The 27,721-nt window shown below is 39.9% G+C and overlaps 2 protein-coding genes and 1 long non-coding RNA gene across 6 annotated transcripts in view; 1 reads left to right on the top strand and 2 right to left on the bottom strand.

The window, feature by feature from the left end:
- The window catches only part of pde4d (phosphodiesterase 4D, cAMP-specific), a 148,898-nt gene extending 147,957 nt beyond the window's left edge, over positions 1 to 941 (bottom strand). The window contains exon 1 of one of the 2 annotated variants that reach the window (XM_042421062.1): positions 39 to 941. In XM_042421062.1, coding sequence (XP_042276996.1) covers positions 39 to 337 — 299 coding nt within the window. In that variant the 5' untranslated portion in view covers positions 338 to 941. The remainder of the gene's footprint in view (positions 1 to 38) is intronic. The other variant, XM_042421063.1, reaches the window with a different exon arrangement.
- Positions 33 to 4,242, top strand: LOC121903734. 2 transcript variants are annotated; one of them, XR_006098091.1, is made up of 3 exons: positions 33 to 115; positions 1,429 to 1,594; positions 4,162 to 4,242. It is a non-coding gene; the product is annotated as an uncharacterized LOC121903734 (long non-coding RNA). The 2 variants fall into 2 exon arrangements; XR_006098090.1 differs by lacking the exon at positions 4,162 to 4,242 and adding an exon at positions 1,833 to 2,031.
- Positions 4,243 to 4,979: 737 nt separating this feature from the next.
- LOC121903732 (cAMP-specific 3',5'-cyclic phosphodiesterase 4D) overlaps positions 4,980 to 27,721 on the bottom strand; it is a 37,808-nt gene continuing 15,066 nt past the window's right edge. Inside the window, exons 2-4 of one of the 2 annotated variants that reach the window (XM_042421067.1) lie at positions 24,194 to 24,299; positions 8,744 to 8,982; positions 4,980 to 5,766 (exon numbers count right to left, since the gene is read on the bottom strand). In XM_042421067.1, the coding sequence (XP_042277001.1) occupies positions 5,757 to 5,766; positions 8,744 to 8,982; positions 24,194 to 24,238 (294 nt within the window). In that variant the 5' untranslated portion in view covers positions 24,239 to 24,299 and the 3' untranslated portion in view covers positions 4,980 to 5,756. Of the gene's footprint in view, positions 5,767 to 6,050; positions 7,748 to 8,743; positions 8,983 to 10,725; positions 10,764 to 24,193; positions 24,300 to 27,721 lie in introns of those variants that run through there. The other variant, XM_042421066.1, reaches the window with a different exon arrangement.

The following is a 27,721-nucleotide window of genomic DNA, read 5'->3' as shown; positions in this document are numbered from 1 at the left end:
ACAGAAGATGAAGGAAACAGTTTCCCTTTCGCTCTTACCGTCGAAGACCTTGAAACGACGACGGCCACGACATCCTAGATTTCTTCAGTCCGGGTCGGTGCCCCGTGTCCACCGCGTAAGTCCGGTCCATGTTCCTCGGGTTGAGGTATCTCTCGGTGTCCGAAAAGCCTCTTTGTCTCACTCGGTCGTTCTTGCGCACTACCAGCGCGTGGTGGAGCGGAGAGAGCGCTGCCTGGTTCTGCTGCCTCCACAGATGTTTGGGCGCCTTCGCGCTCACGCCGGTTCCGCCGCCGGCGACCAAAGACGCCGACCCCACTTTCCCGCATGCAGGTTCCATCCTCCTTAGCCACAAATAATAATTTAAAGAAATAAACACTTTATGGGCATTCAGATTGAATGACCCGGGGGGAAAAGGTGGTGAGAGGGGGGCTTGACACCACTGCGAGGCAATTAGGTGTTTTGAGAAACCAAAAAACGAAAACAAAAAATTCGAAATTATAGCTATTCTAGAGTAAATGAAATAACTTTTTTAGTTACTCTGGGTGCTTCACGTCCAGTTTGTTTTTTGAAGCTTGCGTAATGAGTTTAACTCCATCAACTTTTCCTTGCTGCCCTGCAGAAATACACTGGACAGAACCAAAAATGAACCCATTTACGCATCACGAGGTAGACCTCTATGACTGCGATTTTCTATGGGGAAGTGTTCCTGAGTGAGACTTTACGAAGAGGAACTCTCTCAGTTGAGACTAGTTTCCAAGTGCTCCCCGCTTTCTCCATACACGCCCATTTCAGCAAGGTGCTTGTTTGGCTGCGGCAATGAGAGATGTTCAGTACAGGACAGTCCACACGGGCGGATGGGTCTCTCCACAATATCTTGTAAACTTCAGTAAACCACTGCGACAGTAGTTAACTTGACGCACGGTATGCGTAAAAACCATCCACACTTGTCAACAGTGTTCGTCTCCCTTCAAGTCCCCTGCAGAAGCAAGCGGCGACGGGATATAGGGAACAGGATCATACATTAAACATGAGGGACCCACCCAAAGCACCTCCCCTGAAATCCTCCATGAGTGAAAAGCAAGGGGTGGGAGTGGGCAGAGAGCCAGGTGGCCAAACCATATAACACTGAACCAATTTTATGATCCAGCACTCCAAATAAGATTTGGGCGTGTTGCAAAAATATCAACTTTTGTAACATGTTGTACTACTAGTACACTACATTACTAGCAAAGAAAGTGGACATAAAATGGGACAAGATATACCAAGATAGCCCACTGCAAATAAAAAGCTGGCCTCCACAGTAATTAATTAAACTAAGGGTTATTACAGGATGTGTGTCTGTGCCTGTGGTGACCACAGTGTACAGAGGAGTGCAAACATCCAACCACCTTGTTAAATCTCCTCTGTTTTGTTTGTCATCATTTCCAGAGAAAGGGGACTTTCAGGGCAGACTGCTTTCTTTCCCTCCTCGTCAACACACTTGCAGCTCAAGCCCATTCTTCGGGAAACTAACAGTGTGGGGAATGCAATCTCTCCTGCTTTAACAGCAGAAATGTAATCTCAGAAACAAGGTGACTGAAAACAGTAGTGGCAGGTAAGTGTAATGGCGAGATAGTACACATAGCAAAGAGAATAGGAGCACACACATGCATGCACACATGAGCAGCTCATGTTTGGGCTTTGTGTCGGTTCGTCTTTACCTATTGAAGTTAACCATATTCCCTACAGGGTCACTCTGATTCAGCACGTGCAGCAGAACTGAATAGTGCACACGCTGAGACCTGACGTGAACCTTCATTTGTATATTAATTTCACTTATTTCCATTCTTTAGTTCCTACTCGAGGTCATGGGGGAGATTATATTCCAGCATGCAGTGGGAGTCACCTTCACCAAACAATACACCAGATGGGCAACCTTTTACGTTAGCACACCTTGCATGAATGTTTGTCCCTGGACTCAGTAACTTTGTAAACATTACACATCTTTTGACATGTAAATCTGTCAGTAATCAATATGACAAGAGCGCTTTAATCCAGTCACCATGATAAAAATAAAATAATTTTATATGCCATTTTAATTCTACACTTATGTATAGTATTTTCTTTTCTGCTTAGACTGTTAGTTTGGGATAATGGTATGATGTTTCAGATTACTATTAGTGAGGTTGAGAATCAGTGATTCCAAAACACTGGATTGGTATTGGTGCCAATAAATTATTAAACAGAGGAGATATCAACCAGATGTGACCAGTTCACATTAAATACTGTTTTAGTTACTTAAATACAATTTCAAAACCCTAACAAATAATTAAAAAACCAAAAAGGTGTATGAATGTCTCCGATTATACTTAAGAAGTACCATCTAATTACAGCTTCATGTCATCTTACACATAAAAATGAACTCAATCAGTTCCACACAGTGAGCTGTACAGATTTGTAATTAAAAAAGAAAAGAACAACACTGGTATCGGATCGGTACCAACCAACATCCTCAGTTTTGGTGTCGGACTCGGTATCAAGAGAGAAACAGTGAGATCACTACATCTGTGTCGACAATCTGTGTATGTGTATAATTGTAAAAAGAAGACATATAATACATATCACTAACATTTCAGTGATTGGGAAATCATTGTGCTGATAGCATGTTTTGGTCCAGTATTGAGCCAATATCCAATGCTATTATTGATATTGGCACAGTCTTTGTCAATATAAACTTATATCTAAACAATTATAAAGGTACTGTAATTTAAAAAAACTGCACTCAAAAGTTGCAGTTGTAATATTTCTTGCAGCACGTCTTCCATCCTTAATGCTTCGCAACTGTATATTTCTTCCTCGTCGCTGTACTGAATTATAAATGAATCAAGCTTGAAGCAAAGTTAAGATGTATGGCCTTTGTTAAAATTCTCCGCATTACCCATTTTCCTCCCTACAGTCCATTTTTTTCATAAATTGTTACTTCTTAGAATGTTCTGCTGTGAAAGCTGCCAACTTTCCTTGATGTTGCAGTAACATGATGGGACATGACTAACTGTTTAGGTAGACTTCGCAGTCAGAAAGGGCTAAAGTACAATAAAACAAAACAGTTATATAATCAAAGCCAAAGATTTTGTCAAGCACATATTATATTACATACCAAAACACTTTGACTTGACATGTTTTTTGGTGCTGCAGGGGGATGATTCGAAAAGTATGATGACAAAAAACCCGCGCTCTTAAAGTTCTGCTCCAAGAAAAAGAGAAGACAAGAAAAAGCGGTGACATCATCCAAAATAGTCGATACAACCGTCTGAAGTAGAGGAGGAGTACAGGCGTGTCCCACATCTTCCATCAAATAATCGTCTGACCCTTTTTCTAATCACTCAATCCCTCTCAAGCCTGTGTAACTTGATTTTCAAAGAGTGTCCAGTTATACACACTTGAGAACAGTTTGCCCTTTTCTGAAGTTCACATAAAACTTTGCTTCCAATTACTCTGAGAGGATAGGCTGTCTCTACATCTCTTCCCTGACACCTTTTGGCATTATCACATTGACTGCAAGTAAAATTATTCAGTATTGAATATGGTTCTTCATCGTGAGTGGCAGCTTCTGTCAGTGACACAGTAGACAATGTTGTGAACAATGTGGATGAGTGACGCTCCTGGCTACAGACAAAAATGTCAGAAACAAAGACAAAAATAGACTCAAATACTGTATTTCCTGGAATCAAGATGTTCCTGATATTGAAGCAGTAATTCTGAATCTCGGGAAACTATTTCGGCTTTGATGTATGTCTGAGTTGCCATGAAAATTGCTCTGCCTGACTGATAATGAAGGCTAATTTACACCCAGGTGACACCAGTTTCTTGTTTCCATATAAATAAGTATACAAGTCAATAACATTGTTTTTGTTTGAATTATGTCCATGACATCTTATAACATATCCTCTAATTAAGGGCTTTTTAACAAGCTTAGGTCTGATTAATAAGCTGTATCTCACTGCTCACATCACTGTTGTTTATTCACTTTGAGAGACACTGCTGCTTCATCCTTGGCGAAGAGATGGAGAGAGAGACAGAGAGAGAGAGAGAGAGAGAGAGAGAGAGAGAGAGAAAGAGGGAGGAGGACAATACAGGGACAAGTAGAGAAAAAAGGGTAAACTGATGTGTTTTTTTTCTCAGCTGGCATATGACACACCACTGAGCAGCATTATGCAGGTAGCACGTGGCTGATGAGTGAGATACAGAGCCTGTTGAAGCATGTCATCAGAATCAAAGGTAAGAGAGGACACCCACTTTCTCTTTGATTGATGAGTGAACTCTGTCATCTGTTCCCATTACCAACACAGGACAATGGGGATTTTCCGCTGACAGATAGTCAGTCTGAATTTATTCTGGACCCTTCACTAAGTAAAATTATGCCTCCCCCAACTCTCTTTGATACCGAATGCTGTTTGGTATGTTTTTTTTCTGTCTCTCTTCAGAGAATCGAGCTGGTGGGAGACTTGGTGTCTGTCTCTGCCAAACCTCATTTCATCTAAACCACCATGATACTGTACATTCTCCAACATTTTCCGGATAGGGTGTGATTCTTTTCTCAGTTGTTGTATGGTCATGTTTTCCAAGTGCAGAGAGACTATAAATGCACACTAAAAGTATTGCTGAAGATTTCTTATGTATTTGTTTGTACTCTTACTGTAGAACAAGTGGAAAACCTAAATAGTTGCCATAACCTCTAAGATGAAGACTTTAAGCCCTGCAGTTTGCATGTTGTGTTACACAAAATGTCACACAAAGCATGGCTAATTGCACAGTGTATCAGACTACTGTGTTGTTTAATACTGTAGACTAATCAATCCACAGTGCCAAATGGGATGAATATGCACTGTAATTTTCTGTGACAGTCCGCTTTTATTTTGTTTATCATATTTGAAATGGTAAATTACATTCCCTGTTTTAAGATTAGTAAGTGACAAACAAATCTATCAGGCCTAGTTATGCAATGAGTCACACTCCTTAGAGTATGCAGTCAGTCAGGGATGTTTTAAATCAGAATCATCTTTATTGGCCAAGTGTGTTTACACATACAATGAATTTGACTCCAGCTTCGTGGCTCTGTGTACTTAGACAGAATAACAACACAACAATCTTCAGAAATATACACAAGGAATGACAGGTGAAACCATTTCTGAGGACTGTAAACAGGATACAAATAGTGCAAAGAAGTAAAGAGTGCAATGAGTAATGAGATAAATATCAAATGGTAAAAAAAAAAAGTTGTCACTCTATATGCATACTGTATAGTAGGTCGTTATGTACAGTGTATACAGCCCGTTCAGATATACAGCAGTGAGTGTGATGTATTACACAATTTGTATTTCAGAATAAAATAAATATATATAATTCATAGGTACAGTATACTCACTTTATAGTGTTCCAGGGTTATTGCACAGTGCCACAGTGAGTTAACTGTTCATAAGCCTGACAGAGAGGGAGAAGAAACTGTTCCTGTGTCTGGTGGTTTTTGTCTACAGTGTTCTGTAGTGCCTACCAGAGCAGAGAAGTTGGAACATGTTATGTCCAGGGTGTGAGGGGTCTGCAGTGATTTTCCCTGCCAATTTCCTGACTCTGGAGGTGTAAAGATCCTGGATTGTAGGCAGGTCAGTATCAATGATCTTTTCTGCAGACCTGACTTTCCATTGTAGTCTGTTCCTGTCCAAACCAGACAATGATGGAAGTGCAGAGAAGAGACTTGATGACTGCAGTGTAAAACTGGATCAGCAGCTCCTGAGAAGAGGCATTATGTTCAAAATAAAGAAAATAGTGTTTATTCATATTAGAACTGCATATTTATATATAAAAACTGACCTATTGTTATTATGATTCCTGTCCCATCCCAGTCACATGATGAATAGTGAAAATGACTCCAATCCCATGGGAATCTCACATGAATCCTGTGACCTACAGGATTCACGAAAAAATGTCAGCCTCTACAACTGAGGCAGGTTGTATTTCCAGAGCTGGTGCAGGAAGTACATCCTCTGCTGGGCCTTTCTGGTAACTGTGTTGATGTTGCACTCTCACTTCAGGTCCTGGGACAATGTAGATCCCAGAAACCTAAAGGATTCCACAGCTGACACAGTGCTGTTGGTGATGGGGCCTCGGATGAGGCCGATGACTGTTGTGTCGTCTGCAAATTTCAGGAGTTGAACAGACAGGTCCCCTGAGGTGCAGTCGCTGGTGTACAGGGGGGTGGGTGGACACGCCAGTCTCTCAACTTCATGACCACAGATGTCAGGGCAATGGGCCAGTAGTCGTTCAGTCCAGTGATGGAGGGTTTCTTGAGGACCGGGATGACTGTGGAGCATTTGAAACATGAGGGGACTTCACAGAGCTCCAGTGATCTGTTGAAGATCCATGTGAAGATGTGGGCCAGCTCATCAGCGCAGACTTTCAGACAGGAGGGTGACACGCTGTCTGGGCCTTGTGCTTTCCTGATCTTCTGTCTCTGAAAGAGCTGACACACATCCCCTTCACAGACCATCAGTGCTGGTGGGAAGTCTGGGTACATGTAGGTGATAGCAGGGGGTGCAGTTGGTTGTGGGATGTCTGAATTGGAGCGAGTGACAGGTGTGAAAGTGGGCTGATCAAACCTGTGGTAAATCACATTCCGGTTGTCAGCTAGTTGAAGGTTCTCTGCAGTGTGGGTGAAGGCTTTCCTGTAGTTGGAGATCTCTTTTGTCAGTGTGTTTCTGACATGGTTGTACAAGATCCTGTATCCACTCCTGTAGGCCTCCTCCTTGGCCTGACAAAGCTGCCTGAGATTTGCTGTGAACCAGGACTTATTGTTATTGATGGTGCAGAGAGTTTTGGTGAGTGCACATATGTCCTCATAAAAGTTGATGTAAGATGTTACAGTGTCGATAAGTTCGTCCAGGTCTGTAGACGCCGCCTCAAAAACACTCCAATCGGTGCAGTCAAAGCAGGCCTGTAGCTCCAGTTTTGACTTATGGGTCCATCTCTTCACAGTTTTAACCACAGGCTTTGCAGATTTTAGTTTCTGCCTGTAGGTTGGGAGAAGATGAACCAGACCATGATCAGAGAGTCCCAAAGCTGCACGGGGAACAGAGCAATATGTGTCCATTAATATTGTGTAGCAGTGGTGTGTTTTTATCCCTGGTGAGACTCTTAATATGCTGTCAGTATTTTGGCAGTTCATAGCTGAGGTTTGCTCTGTTAAAATCTCCAAGGATAATGAGAAAGGAGTCTGGATGTTTTCGTTCCATGCTGGTTTTCTGGTCAGCCAGGTGTTGTAAGGTCTCACTAATGCGGGCCTGAGGTAGAATGTAAACACCAACCAGAATAAAGGAGGAAAACTCCCGCTGTGAATAAAACGGTTTGCATTTGATGAAAATAGTCTCTAGGTGAGGAGTGCATATTTTCCTTACCGCTGTAACATCTGTATGCCAAACTTCATTTATGTAGAAGCAGATTCCTCCTCCCCTTGTTTTCCCCGTTAACTCCGTACATGGTCCGCTTGATGGATGTAGAATGCTGTCAGGGATAGACTCACCCAGACAGGTTTCAGTGAAACACAGGGCACCAGATCCTGAAAAATCCCTGTTTGTTCTGTTTATGAGCAGCAGTTCATCCATTTTGTTGAAAAGAGAGTGGACATCTGTCAGATGTAATGACGAGAGCGGTGTTTGGTGAAAAAGTTTGTGGAGTGAGCTGTCAAATATTCAACAGTTCTTCCCTGGTGAATGTGCTATGAAAGGGAGTACCGCACCAATAAACAAAAACACAATAAATACTACAGAGCTCAACACTGTGGCAGCCATCTGTGGTGCCATCTTAATCTTTTTGTTTCCAGTGGTTTACATGTTATTTGTCCTCTACACATCAAGCATGCTTTGCATTACTGCCAACCATTTTCCAAATTATACTGTAATTGATTTCCTACCTGTCAGGCTTGTCTTAACTTCACTACCATATGAAACTCAATTTGCAGACTTGAAAGTTGCTTGGGCAAGGTAATCGATCACAATGAACATTCTGTTGCCTGCACATGTATTTTCATTTATCTAACATTATGATCATATGGCAGCTGCAAACCAGGATTGATGTGGAAGCTATCTTTGTTGTTGTGTTCCAAACACGCTCAGACGTCAAAATTAGAGCTGACTGTTCATTAACAACCTTTTTCTTTTTTTTTTAACATTAGATTACATTCATTTGGCAGATGCTTGATGCCTGAGATAGCTAGTTCACCTTTTTACTTCAAGAAATGCCAAAATGTCACATTTTAAGGACAGCTATGTTACCTTATTGTTTGTCCACTTTGTTTTATTTCAGATGAAACATGGTGACTGCTGAATGCAATGGCTTTCAGCAGCAGGCTGTCACATCTTGGATATTAGAACAGCCTTGACCTTACTTCAATTTTCTAATGGTCTCTGCTCACAGTCAGATAGTATATGGTAGTCATATGGTATATATCTAAGAATATGTGGTATGCCTTTGAAAATGATTGCAATCATGTAAGCTATGCATAAATTATAGTTGATGTACTTTAAAAAATATTTAAAAATGTGTTGATTTCCACCTGTGTGCACAGTGTCAGGTACTTAGTGAGTGATGTGGTCTCAGACACTTCAGAAAGCTCATGTATTGATCCACCAAACCACTTTACTCACTCTTACTCCAATTACTCATTCCACTGAAAGACATATGTAAGTAAAAACACATGTCCACATCGTCCTACCTGCTAGTGTCGGCGGAGGTGATGGCGATGAGTGGCGGGGTACGTAGTGGCAGTGTGGTGGGCCGTGGTGGAACTGTGACTGTGTCTGATTCTGGCTTACGATCACAGTAGTACTGCTCGGCCTGTCTGAAGGCCAAAGGGGGCAACTGCACTGTCCGGCAAGACAGCCTCCGCACCATGAAAGGCTCCATGCAGGTGACAGGCCCCGGCTCTGGGGAGTCAGATGAATCATCAGACACCTGAGTGAGGAGAAAAAGAGAAGACAGAAAGTAAAATCAACAGCAGATTGTTAGAATCAGAATAAGAAAGTATGCAGAGATCCTCATGGCAGACAGAAATTCTACAAACAGGGATTTAATAGAAGATGCAAAATGAATTGAAATGAAAAGACAATGGCAAGAGGAGGACATCAAAGCTGGGGTTTTAGGGTCAGAAAGAGAGGACAGTGAGGGTCCATGCAGAATCAAACTATTAGCTGAGTTCAAGGTGTGCAAAGTTTGGGTTAGTGAAAATGTTAAAGGGTAAGTGAGTGTAATTATTTTTTTTGCTATTGCCATTAATGGACATGAAAGGTCTAAAAAACGCAGTCAGGCATCCCTACTGACTGCTCTAGCACAATTTACCCTTATCTGCCCAAAGTCAAAAGCTCTTCTTGTTTTGAAAAGCCCATTAAAAATTCAGTGTGCTGCTTCCCAGACCTAATGCATTATGTTGAGCAGCACATGCAAGATGGATGGAGGAGAATGATTTGTAATAATTTCACCAGATGTTTAATCTAACCCAACCCTCAGGTTTCATCAAAGTTTAAAAAAGTAACTTGTAACTGTGGAAAAAAACAATTACTTTGTGTTTTAAGAAATAAGTCGGATTATTTTTCTCCCAATTAATTTAAGACATCTCTTGTGATATCTAGTGCATCATTAATGTTGTGTAGAAAATATATTATTGTCTACAGTGGGAAAAAAGCCACAGTGCAGATGCTAAATAGAGAAGATTTATCTTTGGATTCCTTTAGGTATGTTGTTGGATTTTCCAGATGGGTGACGTGCTGCTTCCAGCCAGCTTTCTCCAGTGGAGCTTAAAATGAGTTCAAGAAACCACTAATGCAAACATTTGCTTATTGTACTGTAATGTTTATTTCAGTGTAGTATGTCCTACACTTGAAGGTACTTGAAGGTATAATATGTAATTATTCCACATTAAAATGTCTAAAAACAACTAGACCTATCTTATATATTTACTTACATTATGTACTTACATTATCCCAAATGTTTACAACAATTTTCAAACCCAGAGAAATCTGTAATTTAATCAACGTAACGGACCGTTTCATCTGGTCACATGTCAATGGCGTCATACCTCCTCTACCAAAGAGTAACCACGCACAAGATGCATACGGCGGCGCTGTGTTTGTCCGCTACAATGGCGTCTACCAAAGAGTAACTTACACACACACAAGATAATACATCGCCGTTGTGGTTGTTCCACAGAAACTGTTATAAATTGACTTTTATTCAGTTTTAAGCCACATTTTCGTGATAAACTTTGGTCGCTTTTAACTATATCTTCTAGCCGGAAGAGGGATTTTAGGCATTGGACGTCTGGATCTTAAGTTATCAGAGAAATAAACTGGGCAAACGTCAGCAGCAGCTCGGCTAACAGCCCCTCCAGGAAGTCCGGTGGTCGCCGAGCATCGTCGGAGAAATATTGATTTTTTTTAAGGTGAAACAGCTTTAATTAGTATTTTTAAATATCTTAATCTGCGTGTACGTTTGTTTTTGGAGAGGAGGAGACCTCTGTGGATAATTCGGCTCCCGGGAGAAACCGGCTGAATGTCTGGATCTAAAGTTATAAGAGAAATAAACTGAACAAGCGTTAGCAGCAGCTCGGCTAACAGCCCGTACCGGACGTCCGGTGGTTGCCGTACATCGTCGGAGAAACACTGATTTTTTAGGTGAAACAGCTTTATTCAGTGTTTTTACCTGTAATCACCGGTTCCGTTTGTACTGGAGAGGAGGAGACCTCTGCGGGTAATTCGGCTCCCGGTAAAAACATCCTGAATGATTAACACTGGAGTAATCCTATCCCGGTGAAGCTGGTCATTTAACAACGAAGACAACAACTCCCATGATCCCTTGCTACTTCACACCGTCATCACACTCCGTCTTTTGTTATTGTTTTGATTGAGAGACCCCTAACGGCTGTAATTACATATTGTGTGTTTAATGCTTAATGCTGCTTTTAGCCTTTTATCATTTTAATCATTTGACATTTTTCTAAAGATAAGCCCCCATTTTCATGCAACATTGCATCTTTGAACGGTGGAAATGATGGTGGCTTGTCCATAATGCCTCTCCAAAATAAGGATGCAGTGTCTATATGAGGTTTCCATTTTATTTTACACTATGAATACACTTTTTTTTTTACATGTTTTATAAACCTAGAATGTAACTGCCTCACCACAAGGCAGTGTCAGTTGTTTTCTTTCTTTTTAGCATAATAACAATTAGCGCTGACACGCAAATGCACTAAAAATACTGACATGTTTTCATACAGCACACAAATATGATATTTTACAACACAGCTTGTTTTCTAATTTGAGTTCATACATTTTAGTTAACATTTTGCTGTTGTAGTGGCATTTACCATGTGTACCTTGTGCCGAGGGCCCCCATTAAATTACATACCTTTGGACTTACACATTATGTTTTCCCATTTCAAATCACCCTTCCTCACTTGAGTGAATAAATTGTTTATTTTTGGCTTCTACTCCTGGAATCTTGAGTCCCATCCTTACAAATTATATGGTTTGGTTTTGTATATATTTTGGCATATTCGCATTTAAGAAAGTCCTCAGGTCTCAAAGAAATTCACTTGGGGAGAAGAAGAAGCTCAAGTTTAAATGATACAGCACACCAGGTCAGGAGAGGAGAAAAAAACTCAAATGATAAGAATGTCAGCAGGAGGCAAGAGACATCTGAAAGCCGAGACTATGTATGTCTGAGGTGAGACCAGTGTGAGAAGAGAGAAACTCATTCTGCAGTAGCAAGTTAACCTGGAAGAAACACATCAGGTGGTCAATGTACCATTAAGTGGTTATCAGAAAAGTTGATTCTGCTGCAGTGATGGCGGCAGCAGCAGAGCCCCTTCTTTAAGGCAAGGTTTCTTACATTACAGTAAAAACCTTTCCTGAATTTACCATTCAAAATCCATTAGCAGATATCAAATTTTGAGAGAGACCAAACAAATTAGTGAATACAAATTACTAGCTAATTCTAATATGCAAATTGCTATTTTAATTGCTTTGTATTGGCCTCCAGCACAAGAAGCTATTTTTTTCTTTTACTGAACACACAATATACCCAAGGCTCTGCTGGACAGAAGTGCATAGAAGAAGTTCAATTGTGTGTCGTTTCTTCAGTACACTGTCCTTAGGGACAGCAGAAAAGTAATCAGTTATTTGCTTATTGAGTTGTTCCAGGAGTATCTTTGATTCAGGATACACTTGAATACACAAGCGCACACACGTACTGTATGAGGAGGGCTGCTGGGACAGCATGATAAATTGAGGCAGATTCAGTGCCATTAATCTTGCAACAAACCATGAGGAGTTTTAATTTATTCTGCATGAATAAAAAGGTTTCCCTTAACGATTGAACCTTGCAGTTGACAGTAAGTGTCAACTGTCAACATTTACATTCCACATTGCTCTTTTGCAGGTGATACTGTGAAATTACATGCCTTTTCAATGTGGGTAACCAGGGCCTCCCCTTTCTGAAAATCCACACAACACAATCTCAGATATACTGTAGGTAGTTCAGTTGTGGCTGGATGGGGGATCCTGAAACATAAATTTGGGGCCAGAACTTTCCAAATAAGGAGTGCAGGGTGTTGCCTTTAACGCTCTGGAAATACACCCCTCGAAGTGCAGCGGTGCACTAGCTTCCTGGTAACACCAAGTTGTGCAAACTTGGGATAACATTAGTTACTTTGTGCTAACACAGCAGGTATTGTAATTAAGTATCAATAAATGTACCAAAACATTGCGATTGAACTGTCAATCACAGCCAACACCCACATGGCAGATATCATAAGTCTTCAAATGTTATTAAAGGAGCAATAATTTACAAAATGACCACCTGCACACTTATTTGAGGGCCACATTTTAGAAATTGAGACCATAATGACTTGTTGAAAAAAATTATTGACTTAGTATTTTGAGAGGGTTGACACTTTTTGAATGAGAGTCAATTGGAGCCAGGTATTTTTTTAGAGCCAGTAGTCGGTGGCATTGCACTTTAAAGTACTTCCACATTGGCTTCAGCATCAAGCCATGGAAGTTGCTGCTTGGTATGTACCGTGTTGCCTCAAATTTCCCATTAAGTCCAATGTAACCAGTGCTCTTATGCTGGAATAATATTTAATTTGTTTTAGCTTGTGGTAATATGAATTAAACACAACATATAAGGAATATAGATAATTTAGGAAAATATAAATGTAAAGATAATAAAGCTTTTATATCTACATTTTGACACAGGGTCCCCCCATAAGACCACAAAATTAGTTAATAATGCAGGAGCTGCATTAGATACTATTGTACTTTAGTGGTGAAAATTCTACAAATGTGCAAGTAATCAAATTACCAAAACCATTTGATATATACAGTAGTGAACCTGTTTCTTTTTGGGGATCCTTTGGGGTCTCAGGGCAGTTGTGCCTACTTTGCCTGGTCTTTAGCCTTACTTATAATAATGTCATAACAATAGCAAGCTTAAATTAATCTCCAATTTATTATTGTTTTTGTTTCATAAAGTGTGTTACAGGTTTTCATACAGTAGATTGATTAGCTGTGGAAAAGGTGCTTAATGGTGCATGTATGGCCAGGGGCAGTCTGCTGGATACCTATTCACCTTCCAAGTGCAAAACCAATGAATTATCCTGGCAGTTAGCTCTATACGCTGCACCTTACAGCATTATACATCTCCATTAGTCCAGAGGGACCTCTCAGAGCACTAACTTGTGTGTATGTGTATGTTTGTTTCCCTTCTCCCTCTTTGTCATTACTACTCTGCCTCACCTTCTATTGTACCGCTGAAACACCTCACCCAACACCCCTCCACCTCTGCATCCATCAAGATGCCAATCCTCATCCTGGAAGCCATCGAGCCTTTCATTCCTACATAATTAGCTGTATTACACTCATTCCCATAGACAGTGGTTTACAGAGGGGAATAGCGGAGCCAACATCATTAACTCTCACTTTTCAGCAGGCTAAAGGTAAAACAGATGGATGATGGATCTAATGACTCAAATTAAGTTAAGTCTGTATTAACCATGAACTTGTTTACCAAACAATTTATGTAATGGCATTTTATTCTTTTTGCTGCTGTGATACAGGATGTGATACAGGACATTGCTGTTATATTTGCACTTGCACTTTACTTGATGCACTTTACTTTAGCCCCGTTGAATCTCTCTATGAATGATTTATGAACTTAAATTCATTCATGTCCATACATTTAGCAGCAAATGTGTTAAAGGTGCAATGTGTAGAATTTAGTGGAAACTAGAGGAATGGACAGAAATGGAATATAATATTCTAATTAGGGTATGGTCACCTGAAAATAAGAATTGATGTGTTTGTTACCTTAGAATGAGCCCTTTATATCTACATAGGGAGCAGGTCCTCTTCCGCGGAGCCCACCATGTTGCCCCACAATGTTTCTACAGCAGCCAGAACAGACAAACCAAACACTGGCTCTAGAGAGGGCTTTTCACATTTTTCGGCCACCGTAGATTCTCCTCCACACTTGGAAGGAGAGGGGGAGGGGCATTCTGCAACCTCACCACGAGATGCCACTAAATCCTACACACTGCACCTTTAAGTCTAAAATATTCACAATAAATTAGCAAAAAGAGTGTTCACCTTCATCTTGAACTTTAAAGAGTGTGTGAATACTATTCACCTTTACAGAAATAGTCAAATATAAACTTTAAAAGTTTATATATGACTATTTCTGCTGTGTTGTGTTGCTAGAAAATGTCATGTAACATGTAAAAAAACTGTATTGTGTAAATAATAAACAGAATCTCCAAAGACAAGAAAAGTAAAAGAATAATAGAAGGTATGTGAAAATGATTTTAGCCACATCGAAGACCAAAGGTAGGACACAGGAGACTGCCATGGATATTAAGGTTACGACATCCAAGTGTGTGTGTGTGTGTGTGTGTGTGTGTGTGTGTGTGTGTGTGTGTGTGTGTTTCCCCACTGTAGATTATACACACAATCCTTCATTTTCACTCACTTGTGCTGTCTCTCCTAGTGTCTGAAGTGGCTCTTTATGATAAGTGGGATCAGTTAAAGGTTAATTGGTCTGCTGTGACTATTCTGTGCTCTCTGTGTATTTCATGTGCCAATCCATTGGTAGTCAGGTTGAACTGTTCAGGCGTGGGAGGTCAAATTTGAGTGACAATGCCTTCTAGTAAACATGTTGTGAATAATAAATTTATTTTCTTATTTTGTAGGGAACTATAAAGGCAAATAAAGAGGGAGATTAATTAATACAGTAGCATTTAAAACAAACTATAAAACAGAAAATTGTCACAATCGCCCCTTGGATAAGCACTAGCCCTGTTAGGCCCATATAACTGCATACAGTGATAGCAGTGGCAGATTTACCACTTGAAATTCATAGTGATTTTTTTAAACAATGGGATTTCAAGAAGTAGACAAAGGCAGTTACTAGCTGGCAACCGTCAATTTTTCTGGTGGAAATAACAACTGTCACTGGTAGATTTTAATGATATAGCTTGCTAGCTACTTAACGTTAGCTCTTTGAGTTGGTTGTAAACTCTGTCTCCAGCTGATTCCTTTTAAAGTGAAAACGTTGTAAAAAAGGGTCTTAAATATCCACTTGATGTCTACAACATCATCATGCAAAAAGACGGCTAACGGATTCAAGATAAAAAGTGAAAATCTTCACCAGTTGTTGATCCATGTAGAAGACATTGAAATAAAGGAACAGCATTGTTTTTGTATTGCAGTTAGTTAGCCCTAATGTTATAGTGGTATTACAAGAAAAATGAAAAATATAATTTCTTTCTAATATAACTGTTTGAATGCTTACTCTACATATCAGATAAGCAGCACAGAGGTTAGATTTATTCTTCATTGTTTATATTTTCAGACAGTATGTTTAACGTTAACAATTGACCTAGTAGGGCTACGCGTGTGCAAAATCTAACACCATCTTGGATAACTAATTTGGCTTGGGTTGCTGAAGGGTAAACTTGGTCATATCCAACAATGAGCAGAACAAATTAAGCCACTAACATTAGCTCATACTCTTTTAGCATCCAAGACCGTGTACACAGTGGACGTTCCAGTCCTGAACAGGACTTTTTTCTAACATAAGCTGTAACCCCACAAAATACTGTAGTTAGCTAATGATATGCACCCTGGCCAAAAAACACTTGTTTAGTACTGTAAGCATGCTAACATTTTCAGCTTACAGTATGTTAAAGCCTTTCCTTACACTTGTGCTGTTGTGTTTTTGGTTTTTAAAGGCCTCCTCGAAACTGTTCTACTGTTCTGAGTATTTCTCTTGCTTGTATCTCTCTGTTCTGAGTATCTCTCTTGCTAGAGGTGTAAATTACAAACTACTTTTCCCATTCAAATGGGAAAATCATCTATCTCATTTCAGTCTAAAGATTCATAGCCACTGACTATGCAGTTTGTTCACTGTTTTTCAAAGCGTATGTGACCGTCACCGTTCAGATCGTCATGTCATTCAGTGCTGATTCTGTCAGTTGGGTAGTATGTTCAGTTTGTTTCTACATACCTAAAGGCAGAAGGTATACCTGTTTTTTCTGTAGATAAAGCAACACTTCAGAGGTATATTTCAGCCTTGAGGCACTCTCTTTGTCATGGTGAAAATCTACTTTATTCACCTCAGAGTTATTGTAAAGACAGAGAAGCAGAGCACTATGTGAAGGGAAAAAAGTTAGTTTAAACAGCCTGAGGACACTTTGATCATGTCAGCACATCAGTATGTACTACCATCTGAAATATTTGCGCCCATTATTGGTATTTGACAGGGTGGGGTCTAACCAATACACAGCAGCTGAGAAAACACAGCTCACATTCTGCTTTGATTTGTGCTTTTATTATGGAGATGGTTAAAAATGTATGTGAATTGGAATTTATTTGAAAAAAAATCACCAACTTTTCTGCAGGGGGTTGTAGTCTTTGATGAAGATTGTTGATGTGTGGCTGCTCAGATATGCAGGTGGTTCAATATTGACATGCAGATCTCATTTATTCATGTAAAGACTGAGAGGCGGCCACATTTTCTTTCATTTTATCATTTTATCTCTTCATCCTAATTCAGTCCTCTTCTTGCCTTCTCCTCTGACTTTGTGAGTGAGCCGAATGATCTGGACACCTTTTCACTATTCCACCTGTGTAATGGTCCTGCTGCACCTCAAACATGAGGCATCTTTGTTTACCATCTATCTCCGTTTTCAAGTTACATCACTGGGGATCCAACTGTATCACATGTGGATCTGATATTAAAGGTTTTAAAGTTACTCCCTCCCTCATGCATGATTTATGAATTAATTCATATCAATTAGACTATTCTGTCAGCAAACAGGAAGCGATCCCTTTTTCACAAACTGAATTTTTCATTAGCAACCTTTTTTCTGTTGACCTTTTGGGAGATTAAGATGACACCAAACATTGGTTGGGTGTTGCTTGGCCTTTCAATTTTTGCAGTGGTTTACAGTGGAAATAGCATCTGGACAAGATCTCAGGCCTGTTTTATTTAATGATTATGCTCATATAGAAATGAGTTCATAGAGAAAAATGGTATGAAATCATCAGTATGCAGTACATGAGTCAACGTCTGGAAGAGCTCTCTTCCTTAATGCACCTTTCTTTATCTTTCTGCAGCTTATCCTACCAACACCATCTGCCGCGAGTGTCAGAGCATTACCTGAGGCGAGCCGAGAGGCATTCCCTCACTTCTTCTCTTAGAAAAAATATCATTACCATTTCAATTTCTTATAACATAATATTAATGTATTTTGCATAATTTTACATTCCAAGACCAGAGAGAACGAATCTGGCTGCATATTGACACAATGTTCCAAGAAACAAAGGACCACACCAACACTGGTGACACTTCAGAATCAAACTCAGCAGAGAGGTTTTGCTATTAGATACTTAACAAGACAGCTGCGATCAGAAAAAGCTTAAAGGGTTAGATTAAAATCCGGGAATACACCATGAACACTTCAAGCTACGGGGCAACCTGCACTATACTCAGTATGTGCAACCTTTCATCTTCAGTGCCATCATTCATCTCTGTGCTCTGAATTTAGCAATTGATTTTTATCAGAGAATGAATCTTAAATGGATTCTGGGTAAAGCCTGGGAGCGATGAGAGGAGAAGTGACTGGCAAAGAAGTTAACACAGACAAAGGAGGAGGAGAGGGAGAGAGGAGATGAAAAAGATAGATTGCGATTGGAGGAGATGCAGTAAATCACCAGGTTGAAAAAACTATTTAGTCCTCCCATTTATCTGTCAGTATATAGGCAACACTTGGCTTTCTGGAAGCCAACACTATATTTGAAACAAAGGAGAGAGTAGGAGGTTTTATCTACAGAGACTCACTTTATTGATGGCTTCCTTTTCTGTCTCGTTGCCCCGCTCTGCCTGAATAGCATTTGGCTCTGAGGAGAACACATACAGTACTGTAGCAATGAATCCTAATTTATTTATGTAAATTTGATATCCATGGGTCAGCTTACCCTACAATCTGAACGTCTCCAATAGACACAGGTTTGCTTGGCACATGCTGTCTTAGTGAACTGGTTTCTACAACAACACAGGTTTAGCTGTCGCTCCATGGTGAGAGTAACTGGTATTTACAACCAGTGTGTGCGTTTTTACTGCTTGATCTAGTGATTTTGCTTAGCTGTAAAACACGGTATCCTGTAGAGTAATAAAAATTAACTCAGTTCATCTCCTATATTACATAGTGTCCACAGAGCTTCACAACAGATTTCACATGTCTCAGGGATGAGGAACTGAAGGGTAGGTTGGGATTGGTATTATAGAGAATAATACTCTATTATTCGACAACTCCTTTTGCCTTGGATCCATGTTATGAATAATTCCACTGACATAGGTTGATATCATGGTCCATGGTGTCCATACATTGGAACCGTGTTTTGCACTGGGGAAATACAATATACAAATAAAACATAGGGGAGCTCCTTTTGGACCTGGAAATGACATAGCAAAGCAATGATATAATGAAAAGTTTATGTTTTACACCTATATGTAACATCTAAGGGTTTTTGATGGATTTAAAGCGTGGTGAAAATAAAGAAAATTATCCAGTGAGATGATTTCTTGATGGTTTTTTTTATTGCATTCTACATACAACAGAGAGGTTTTTACATTTTTCCTTTTTTACTGAAAGCCACAGTAAATTGCTTAGACCTTTATTGGTTCTCTAAAGGTCTTGATTCTCCATCAATCATCGCAAAACCTCAGCTCTTCATCACCCATTTACTGTGTGAAATACAGAGAGCGCATGCAGCTGCACCACATATGGCATTAATGGTGAATCAGACATTCTTCCTGTTATTTACCTTCAGTTTATATCAAATGCCTCCTTGACTCTGCTAGGTATCTGCTGCTACTGTTATATGCAAATTGCCTTTCTATTCTTAGAAAGATTTTTTTCTCCCCCTTGTCTATCTCAAGTAACAGTGTCTTATATTTCTAGTCATTTTTGCATCACTCCCTGGGAAGCCAAATTTGAATAAACATGTTTATTTTCATTTCAATGTGACACAGCATGCCTTGAATAAAATATATGTGCTTCTAACAAGGTTATAAAAAGCATAGTGTTGCGGAAGGATATAGTGGGCTGCAAAGATAAAACAAACACAGAGGACAATATAGTGGCACATACTCTCTTGTTTCCTATTTATCTCAGCAGCAAAAGTGAGAAAAATGAGACGTGAGAAAAGATTAAGTGCGAGAAAACTAGCGTGACAGGTGATAAAGCAGTAACAGCAGTGTGCTGAAGTGTCATATTGGAAGTAAGGGAGATGAATCCATTTGTTTCGAGGACCACCCCTCTAGTAGCCTGAGGTAGGAGGAAAATGTCTGATAGGGACAAAACCTAGAGTCTTCCTCAGCTTCAGGCGGCATGGCTTTGTGATGCTCTAGTCTGTGCATGATAGTATGAAATGAAATACCCTGGAAGTGCCCCAAACCTACAGGGAGGCGAAAACTGCAGCAGATGCAGAAAGAAATGCTATATAACGCTGATAGATGGCTGATAGGTTGAAGTTACTTAAATCTCACAGCACATTTTCTGTATTTCCTCATCTGTGCAAAGGGTCAGGGTCACTGTGCTATAATATAGAGAGATAAAGAACAAACCACGTGTAGCATTTGTATTCTCACACACTAAAGCTGTTTTGAAGATAAAGCATTAGTGTCTAGATTGTTTTATAATAGGAAAGTGAGAAGAAAACATATTGCATGTGTCATCTGTGAATTGAATCTGGATAAACTTTGACACTAACAGGGTGGCAGACTCATCACTCCATGAATCCTCGGCGTCGACCTTCCCAGGCAGAGTTCACACACCACTCGTAATGCATCAATACCACATCAGCGCTGAGCACGCACGCCGCCAAACACCTTATGCAAGATTAATCACACTTTAAACACAGTCAACAGGCTGTGAAATGAGAACGGTGAGCAGGTGGCAATGTTTCTTTACACAAGGTGTAAAGGAATAAATAAATATCGAATCTGCCTACCTCTCCACCTATATGTACGTGGCTGCCTTTAAGTGCAGGACCCATACAGACAACAAATCAGGCAGACGGATCCACAATTACAAACTTAGAAGTATGTGTAGACCAGATTGATAAAAACAAATTTGCCCCAGTTGAGTTTTGGCAGGCTTGAGGGGAAAAACACATATAATTTCCCTGAGTGCCTGAGATTGTCTCCATTGTATGGAGCTGGCTGCTAATCTAATTACATGTTTCAAATATGCAGCAGATTGCTCCACTTTCTCATAAATAAATAAGCAGGTAGATAAGCAGTGGTTCAAAAACAATTAACCATGTTTGCACTCGGTCTGGCAAATCAGTGATAAGAAGACTACTATTATCAGGTTTATCCTAACAACGACCTCTGCTGTGTATGATGGAGTAAAATGTTTATTTTAGTGAAACATTAGAGAAAGGTGGTTTAAGAGGAAAGATAAAGAGCCCTTTGCTGTCTGAGCTGAGATATTAAAAAATATTGCTTGGCATTATTGTTTGCGATAAGTGGCATCCATCTGTTTTAGGTCTCTTAAATCCTGAAGGGGATTCCAACAAGTGTTAAGAGCTAGAGCTTTTCAGAAATTGATCATCTCATAAAACTGACCTTCAGTTCTGTTGCTCTTAAGATGTCTGTAAAGGAGGCTGGGAAATTATATAAATCATGATGTGTTGTCCCAGCCCTTTATTTCATTGTCACATGTCCTTTTTCTTTATTTTATCCCCCACAGCTGCCGCTTGTCATGCTCATATGATGTTCCCCTCTTCTGATCCTGTTCAATCTAATTTCCCAGCTCTTTTTATTTAATATCTTGTCATCCACTTCCCCTCTCCTCCTCCTGCCTGCCCTCACCTGTATGTACTGTGTATCAACTGGCTTTACTGGCGATTAATGTGATTTTAAGTCATCAAAAAATTCAAATCCTCCTCCTCCTCCTCCTCCTCCTCCCTCTTTGCACTCTTCCCACGCTTCAAATCCCTGACCATCATCTTCACCGTCTCCCCTTGTTCTTTCACCTCACTCAAAATCTCCTCATCCTCAAGGCCGGAGAGGCCCAAACACATGGCCTGGATGCTCCCCTGCTGAGCTCTAATTGGTGATCAAGATGTGCGCGGGAAGGAGACAGAGCAGCGTTTGGCCCATTTCTATTCCCTCATCACATTCACAGGGCCACAGTCACATCTGCGTAACCATGGTGACGCTGATAAGGTGACTCATGACTATTCATCAATGGCGCTGCCTGATTGGACAGCCCCCGAGAGCCTTGCAAAACGTATTCATCAGCGGAGCCTGTGTCCCCGCTCTACCTCAATATGCCCCTCAGGATGATGAGTGAGCATCTCTGCTGCTCTCAGTTTGTTTTTCACATTCACTTCTTGTCTTAACCTCAGCTCCTATCTCTCCTCTCCTCTCTGTAATTACCTGTCCTCTCTTGATGTCCCACCCATTTCTCTCCCAACACTTGCCACACTTCTCTACCCTCGTGCCCTGCACTCTTCACTCTTTCTTAATTGATGAAGGCATTAATCACAGGCACATCTGACATGAACTATTGCTCTCCTCCACCGCCAAATCTCTTACTGCTACTCGGTAACAAATCTTGCTCATATCTTAGAGTTGTTCTTAAAGCATTTTCATAGGAAGGTGAATTGTAGCACTCACTTCAGAGTCTTTTCCCTCTAAGGAGAAAAAAATTAAAATTCAATCATTTTTCCCCAGGACATATTTTTAGTAATTTACAGTTGTATAATTTTAAAATTCATTGCATCTTCAGAGACACAAAATGTGAATCATCAATCAGTTTTTGTTCCATTAGTAGCGGTTTTATTCCAATTTAAAGGTCATTTGTTCCTGCCGCTGTCAGTTTTTTTAATAACCATTTATATTTATGCAGCTCTTCTTTTTAATATTATGCCAGTGGGACTACATGCTTTTTGTTCTAATGTAATATTATGCATCAATTTGAATAACCTTTCTTGCAGGCAATCATGTCTTCGGACTGATTTTTCATTGGTGACCTCTGGTTTTAGTGTTTCCCCATAGGAGATTACATAGTGTTCATCAACATCATGAACGTGAAAATTACAGTTTACTATGTTTAATACAGGAGCACCTGTAGACCATATTTATATTCCTTGGAGCTACAGCACAGCTCATATGGACTGTGGAGCAGATAAGAATATAGTTTCCACACACATCAAGACAAATTGGAAATGTGTGGAGACCTCAGCACCAGACTGCAATTCTCAGTTTGAAATTTCTGTCTCATTCTTCACTATGATTCACTTAGAAATGTGGCAAACTTACAGCAGAAATGGAAATCTTCTTCTTTTTTTCTTTTTTTTTTTTGTCTCCGTTTAAATCTGCTATTTATATTTTGGCTGATATTCCCACTGCAGCCTTTTCAAGGGAAATGCACCATCTGCATACCCAATGTATTTCCTCTCTGATGTCAGCCCATTATAAAGACTCACATACTGGCCCTAGTTTGAACTTCACCTCAAGGTCAACAGCTGTAGAGTACGACTGAATATCTTATACGTGAACATTTTTGTAACTGCTGTACAGAATGGCAAAATGAGAGTCAAGATCAGCAGATGTTATAAAATCTTAAACAAAATATCTTTGTACAACATTGTGTACCACATTGATAAATATCAAATATTGGACTCTACTAAAATGCATATTTATTGGGTTATTTTATGGAAATCTTGCTCTGTACCAACAATTAGCAGCAAGCATCATAAATGTTACACTGTAACCTGTTTTGAAAAATAACAAACGATTCACACAAAATAATTTCACCTCGGTAATCCAGGAATGTCCATACAAAATGTCTCAATTAAAGATCTTTCTAGTGAACTGCTGGTGAGGTTTATTCACAAGTCTGTTACAAAGTTGAATCTAGAGGTGCTATTATTAGTTGATTAATCGATTAGTCAATTGGCAGAATATTAATTGGTGACTATGTTGATAATCAATTGTTTAAAAGTTTTTTTTAAAGCAAAAAAGCCAAACATTGTAGCTTCCTCAGTGTTAGGATTTGCTGGTTTGCACTGTATATCATTGTAAACTGAATATCCTTTGATTTTGGACTGTTGGTAGGATTTTTCACTATTTTCTGACATTTTGTAGACCAAACAATTAATTGCTTAATCTGGAAAATGGCAAGCAGATTAATCGGTAATGAAAATAATCATTAGTTGCAGCTCTACGGTAGTTGAATCATTTCACACCTATGTTTGACATTTAAGAGATTCCGTCCCACATCAACACTGAATGCTGAATAGCTTTGTAATGAACTGTGTTACAATTAATATGTTCACAGAACCCCTAAATGTCAGAAACATAAATTGAAACACACTAAAGACTTAAATACACTTAAATATAAGAAAGCTATCTCAGACCCTTACATAGTTACATGTATAATGGTGTACAGTGCAAAAGAAGATGTCAGAATACTTTTGCCAGATTTAGAGGGAAGATGAAGAATATCAAGATATAGAGATATGTAAAAATGAAAGATAAAGGGAAAAATTTAAAAAAGTGCTAAAAATGCAAAAACACAAAGCTAGGGTTCACTCACACTGTCCCGCTGGCTGTCGTCCCCGGACCGGTCATTCTTTTGCATGGTGTGCCACCTCTGAAAACAGGCAGGCCTCAGTTCACACAGAGTTAATCAGAAAGGGGGGCTAGCAAGAAAAACAGGAAAAACATTTTTTTTAACCGGCAGCCCACTCAAATCACCCCCATCAACCTCTCATGTAAGCTTTAAAAAGTAAATCATACGTTTTGTTGTTGTTGTTGTTGTTTGTCTGGTTTTTAATGGCTGTTGCAGTAACTTCATGTAAAGAAATAACTTTGTTGATTGTATAAATCTGTGAATCATTTATATGCAGTGTCTTTTGAGAATTGTTGGCCAGTATTTCCAAGTACGATAGCACCATCTCAATGGGCAGAGGTAAGTTTATAACACCTCCCAAAGGTTTTGTGGTTTGAGAATATAAAAGCTTTGATATCCTAGACAACCAAGTACTTGTAGGTACGTGTGTGTGTTTATGTCTGTGTGTGTGTGTGTGTGTGTGTGTGTGTGTGTGTGTGTGTGTGTGTGTGTGTGTGTGTGTGTGTGTGTGTGTGTGTGTGTTTGTGTGGAGGGGGGAACATAATGCATGTCTGTGTGTTGGTGAAAAAGGAGCCATGCTGGCCTATTAGAATGCATTAGAGTGTAAAGGTAAAGGTCAGTGAATTAACAGCCAGAGTTACACAACCCTGTTCTGTTTACCTGGCCTAATAACCCGGAGCCTACACCTGCCTCTCTCTCCCGTCTCTCTTTTGTCTCTCTCTCTCTCTCTCTCACACACACACACACACACACACCACAAACACACTCGGCCAAGACCAATTGCACTGAACTGGATATCCAAGACCATTCACAGAGTGTCATGTGTTGTGACACATGCGGAAAATCCTGTAGAACTTCAAAGATGAATAAATAATCAAGTTCTGGTGTGATTTGATTAGAGCATATAGAGAGTGTATTTGTGTTTTGGCATTCCAGTCACGTCTGACTCTCTCTTGTTGTTATCAACCTGCAAGAAATATCACGAAAATAAGCAGCCAGTTCAGGACTCCTCATTGTGTTCTGCTCAACTCTCCCTGTCCTCTGTGTATTATCCGTATATATTTTTATATAAGTTTTGTGTGAATACATATATGCAGCCCCATCATCAGCCTATCTAGTGCAAAGTAAAGCATATACCTGCATGTCACTTGCCATTTACAACATAAGCCTTCATTTCCATGGTCCATGGGCTTAGAAACAACAGCAACTCCACTCTGTCCCTGTCTACCGGGACTCATCAGCAACACTGGATGTACTTTGAATGAGAGTTCGGCCAAACTGGTCACACATTACCCGCCACTCTGGTCCTTTAGCTCAGGCCCATCTCCACTAAACAGATGTGGAGTGACAGGATGGCTGGGTAATTACCACAGACAGAAAAACAGACAGGGCCTGCTGGACAGTCTCCATCGATTGAGCTCTGAGGAGAGGAGAGGAGAGGAGAGGAGAGGACAGGAGAGGAGAGGACAGGAGAGGAGAGGAGAGGAGAGGAGAGGAGAGGAGAGGTGAGGAGAGGAGAGGAGAGGAGAGGAGAGGAGACGGATTGGTCATGGCATGCTGCACAGGCTTTGTATGATATTGCCTTTTGGATACATACAACTGTCTTGCATCATAAAATAGTATTTTGTACTAAAGAGCACCATGTGTATAACCCCATTCACAAACCAGAACATATGCACTGCACCAAACATGCACATGCACACATAATATACACACATCTCAGACACTGGTGCAAGAAATAACACCTCTGTTCCTTGTTACTGTATTTGAGTTTCTGAGCATAATTCACTCTATCTTCTTCACACTGTATCCAACAGGGAGTGTTTTTTTTCTTCTTTCACACCAATCATGTTTGAAGCAGTTGATTAAAATCTGAAGTATTTGCACGTTTAGTTTGGTTCATTTGGGCTGGTGAGAACAGTGCCATTTGGACTGAGGGGTGCAACAAATATTCACAGTTAGACTATGTGAAAATATAGATTTTTAATGTAAGATTCCTCTTCCAAGTGAACCGCAGTTGAGAATTTAATCTAATCAAGCTACAGGAAACCAACCTTAAACATGAGGTTTTATGGCATAAGGCACACAAGGCAGATAATCATGCACACAGAGCATAAGATAACCTTGGGGCAAACCATAGCCTTGACCTATGCTCATATCCAGCTATGTCTCCAAGTGTGAACTGCTATGAGTCATCACGCTTAACACAGTTACAGGGTCTGAAATCATAACAGATTTGTCTCAACACAGCCACCAAAATCTCCAAATGTAACAGCAGTGCAAGATATTTTCTCTCCATCGTATGTTCATTTACTATCCCTTTGCAATCATAAAGTGCTTCAATAATGCAGTTTCTTATGATTATGCTGTCTGCAAAGCCTTAATCTTAATGGCTACATTGTACCAGACACATCCTACACAGTGGCACTTCTATTGTGCTGGTGTCTGGCTGGAAAACCCAGTCAATTATTTTGAATTTGTCAAGACTGCAGTTTTAAAACAGTAAACAGCTATTTATCAGTCGATGCTGCTCCTCTCTGTTTGTATCTGGCGCTAGGCACAGGCTGACAATGCTGAGAAAACTCTCATTAAAAGACAGAGGAAAACAAACTTTCCTATACATGTTGGAGCAGTTGACATTTTGCATCTGTCTAGAACTTTATGCCTTAGTGCACACCATGTTATCTTTATAAGCCACTAATGAAAAATTCATAGTGTCATGATCAACTTTGCAAATTATTCTTGATAGCTCTAAGTCAACTAAAGGTCTATCATGGCATGAATTAAACAGAAGGAGCTGTTAAAACAGCTGAAATAAACTCTCTCTCTTTCCACCCTCCTCTGTCAGTTCAGGGCACGCCTAAAGCAAAAATATGATGATTCTCCAAAATAATATGAGGGATTTTAACCTTGAAAGCACAAGGCTAATTTAGCAAAAACTGAATCAGCAGGAGACATGGCTCAGACACAAAGTGCACAGAGTGAGAAACAGATGGGTAAACAACATCACACTCTTCATCTCAGACATTATTATTCACCTTGTTACACATGCTCCTGAAAGCTGCTCTAAGCGGATAAAGGTATTTTGACATGCAAATTCTTAATTAAAACAGCAGCTAATGACTGGTCAGGCTTTCTAAATCTTCACTGCCACTGTGATCTGAATTGGGCTGTGAAGATTGTTCATGCATGCTTGCAGTTTCTGTGACACAAATGCTTCCTCCTTGAAAGACCTGTCAGTCAGCAACACCAGTGTTTGTGCCTTAAAAACAAACAGATCACATCTTTTTTTGTTTTGCAGGCAGGAAGCTTTTTTTGTTTGTGTGTGATGGGGGTTGATTTCTGTGTGGGCTCAAGCATTAGATATGTGGATAGACCTACAGATCCCCACCAGAGAGATCCAGATATGAAAACTGTCCTCTGCAGATGCTATTTCTTCCCCTGTCCCTTTGATACATCCTCTGTTGGCTTTTTCAATTAACTTTCTGCCAT

This window comes from Thunnus maccoyii, chromosome 9 (assembly GCF_910596095.1).
Source record: "Thunnus maccoyii chromosome 9, fThuMac1.1, whole genome shotgun sequence".
Taxonomy (NCBI): domain Eukaryota; kingdom Metazoa; phylum Chordata; class Actinopteri; order Scombriformes; family Scombridae; genus Thunnus; species Thunnus maccoyii.
This window is presented reverse-complemented; position numbering and strand designations above follow the sequence as displayed.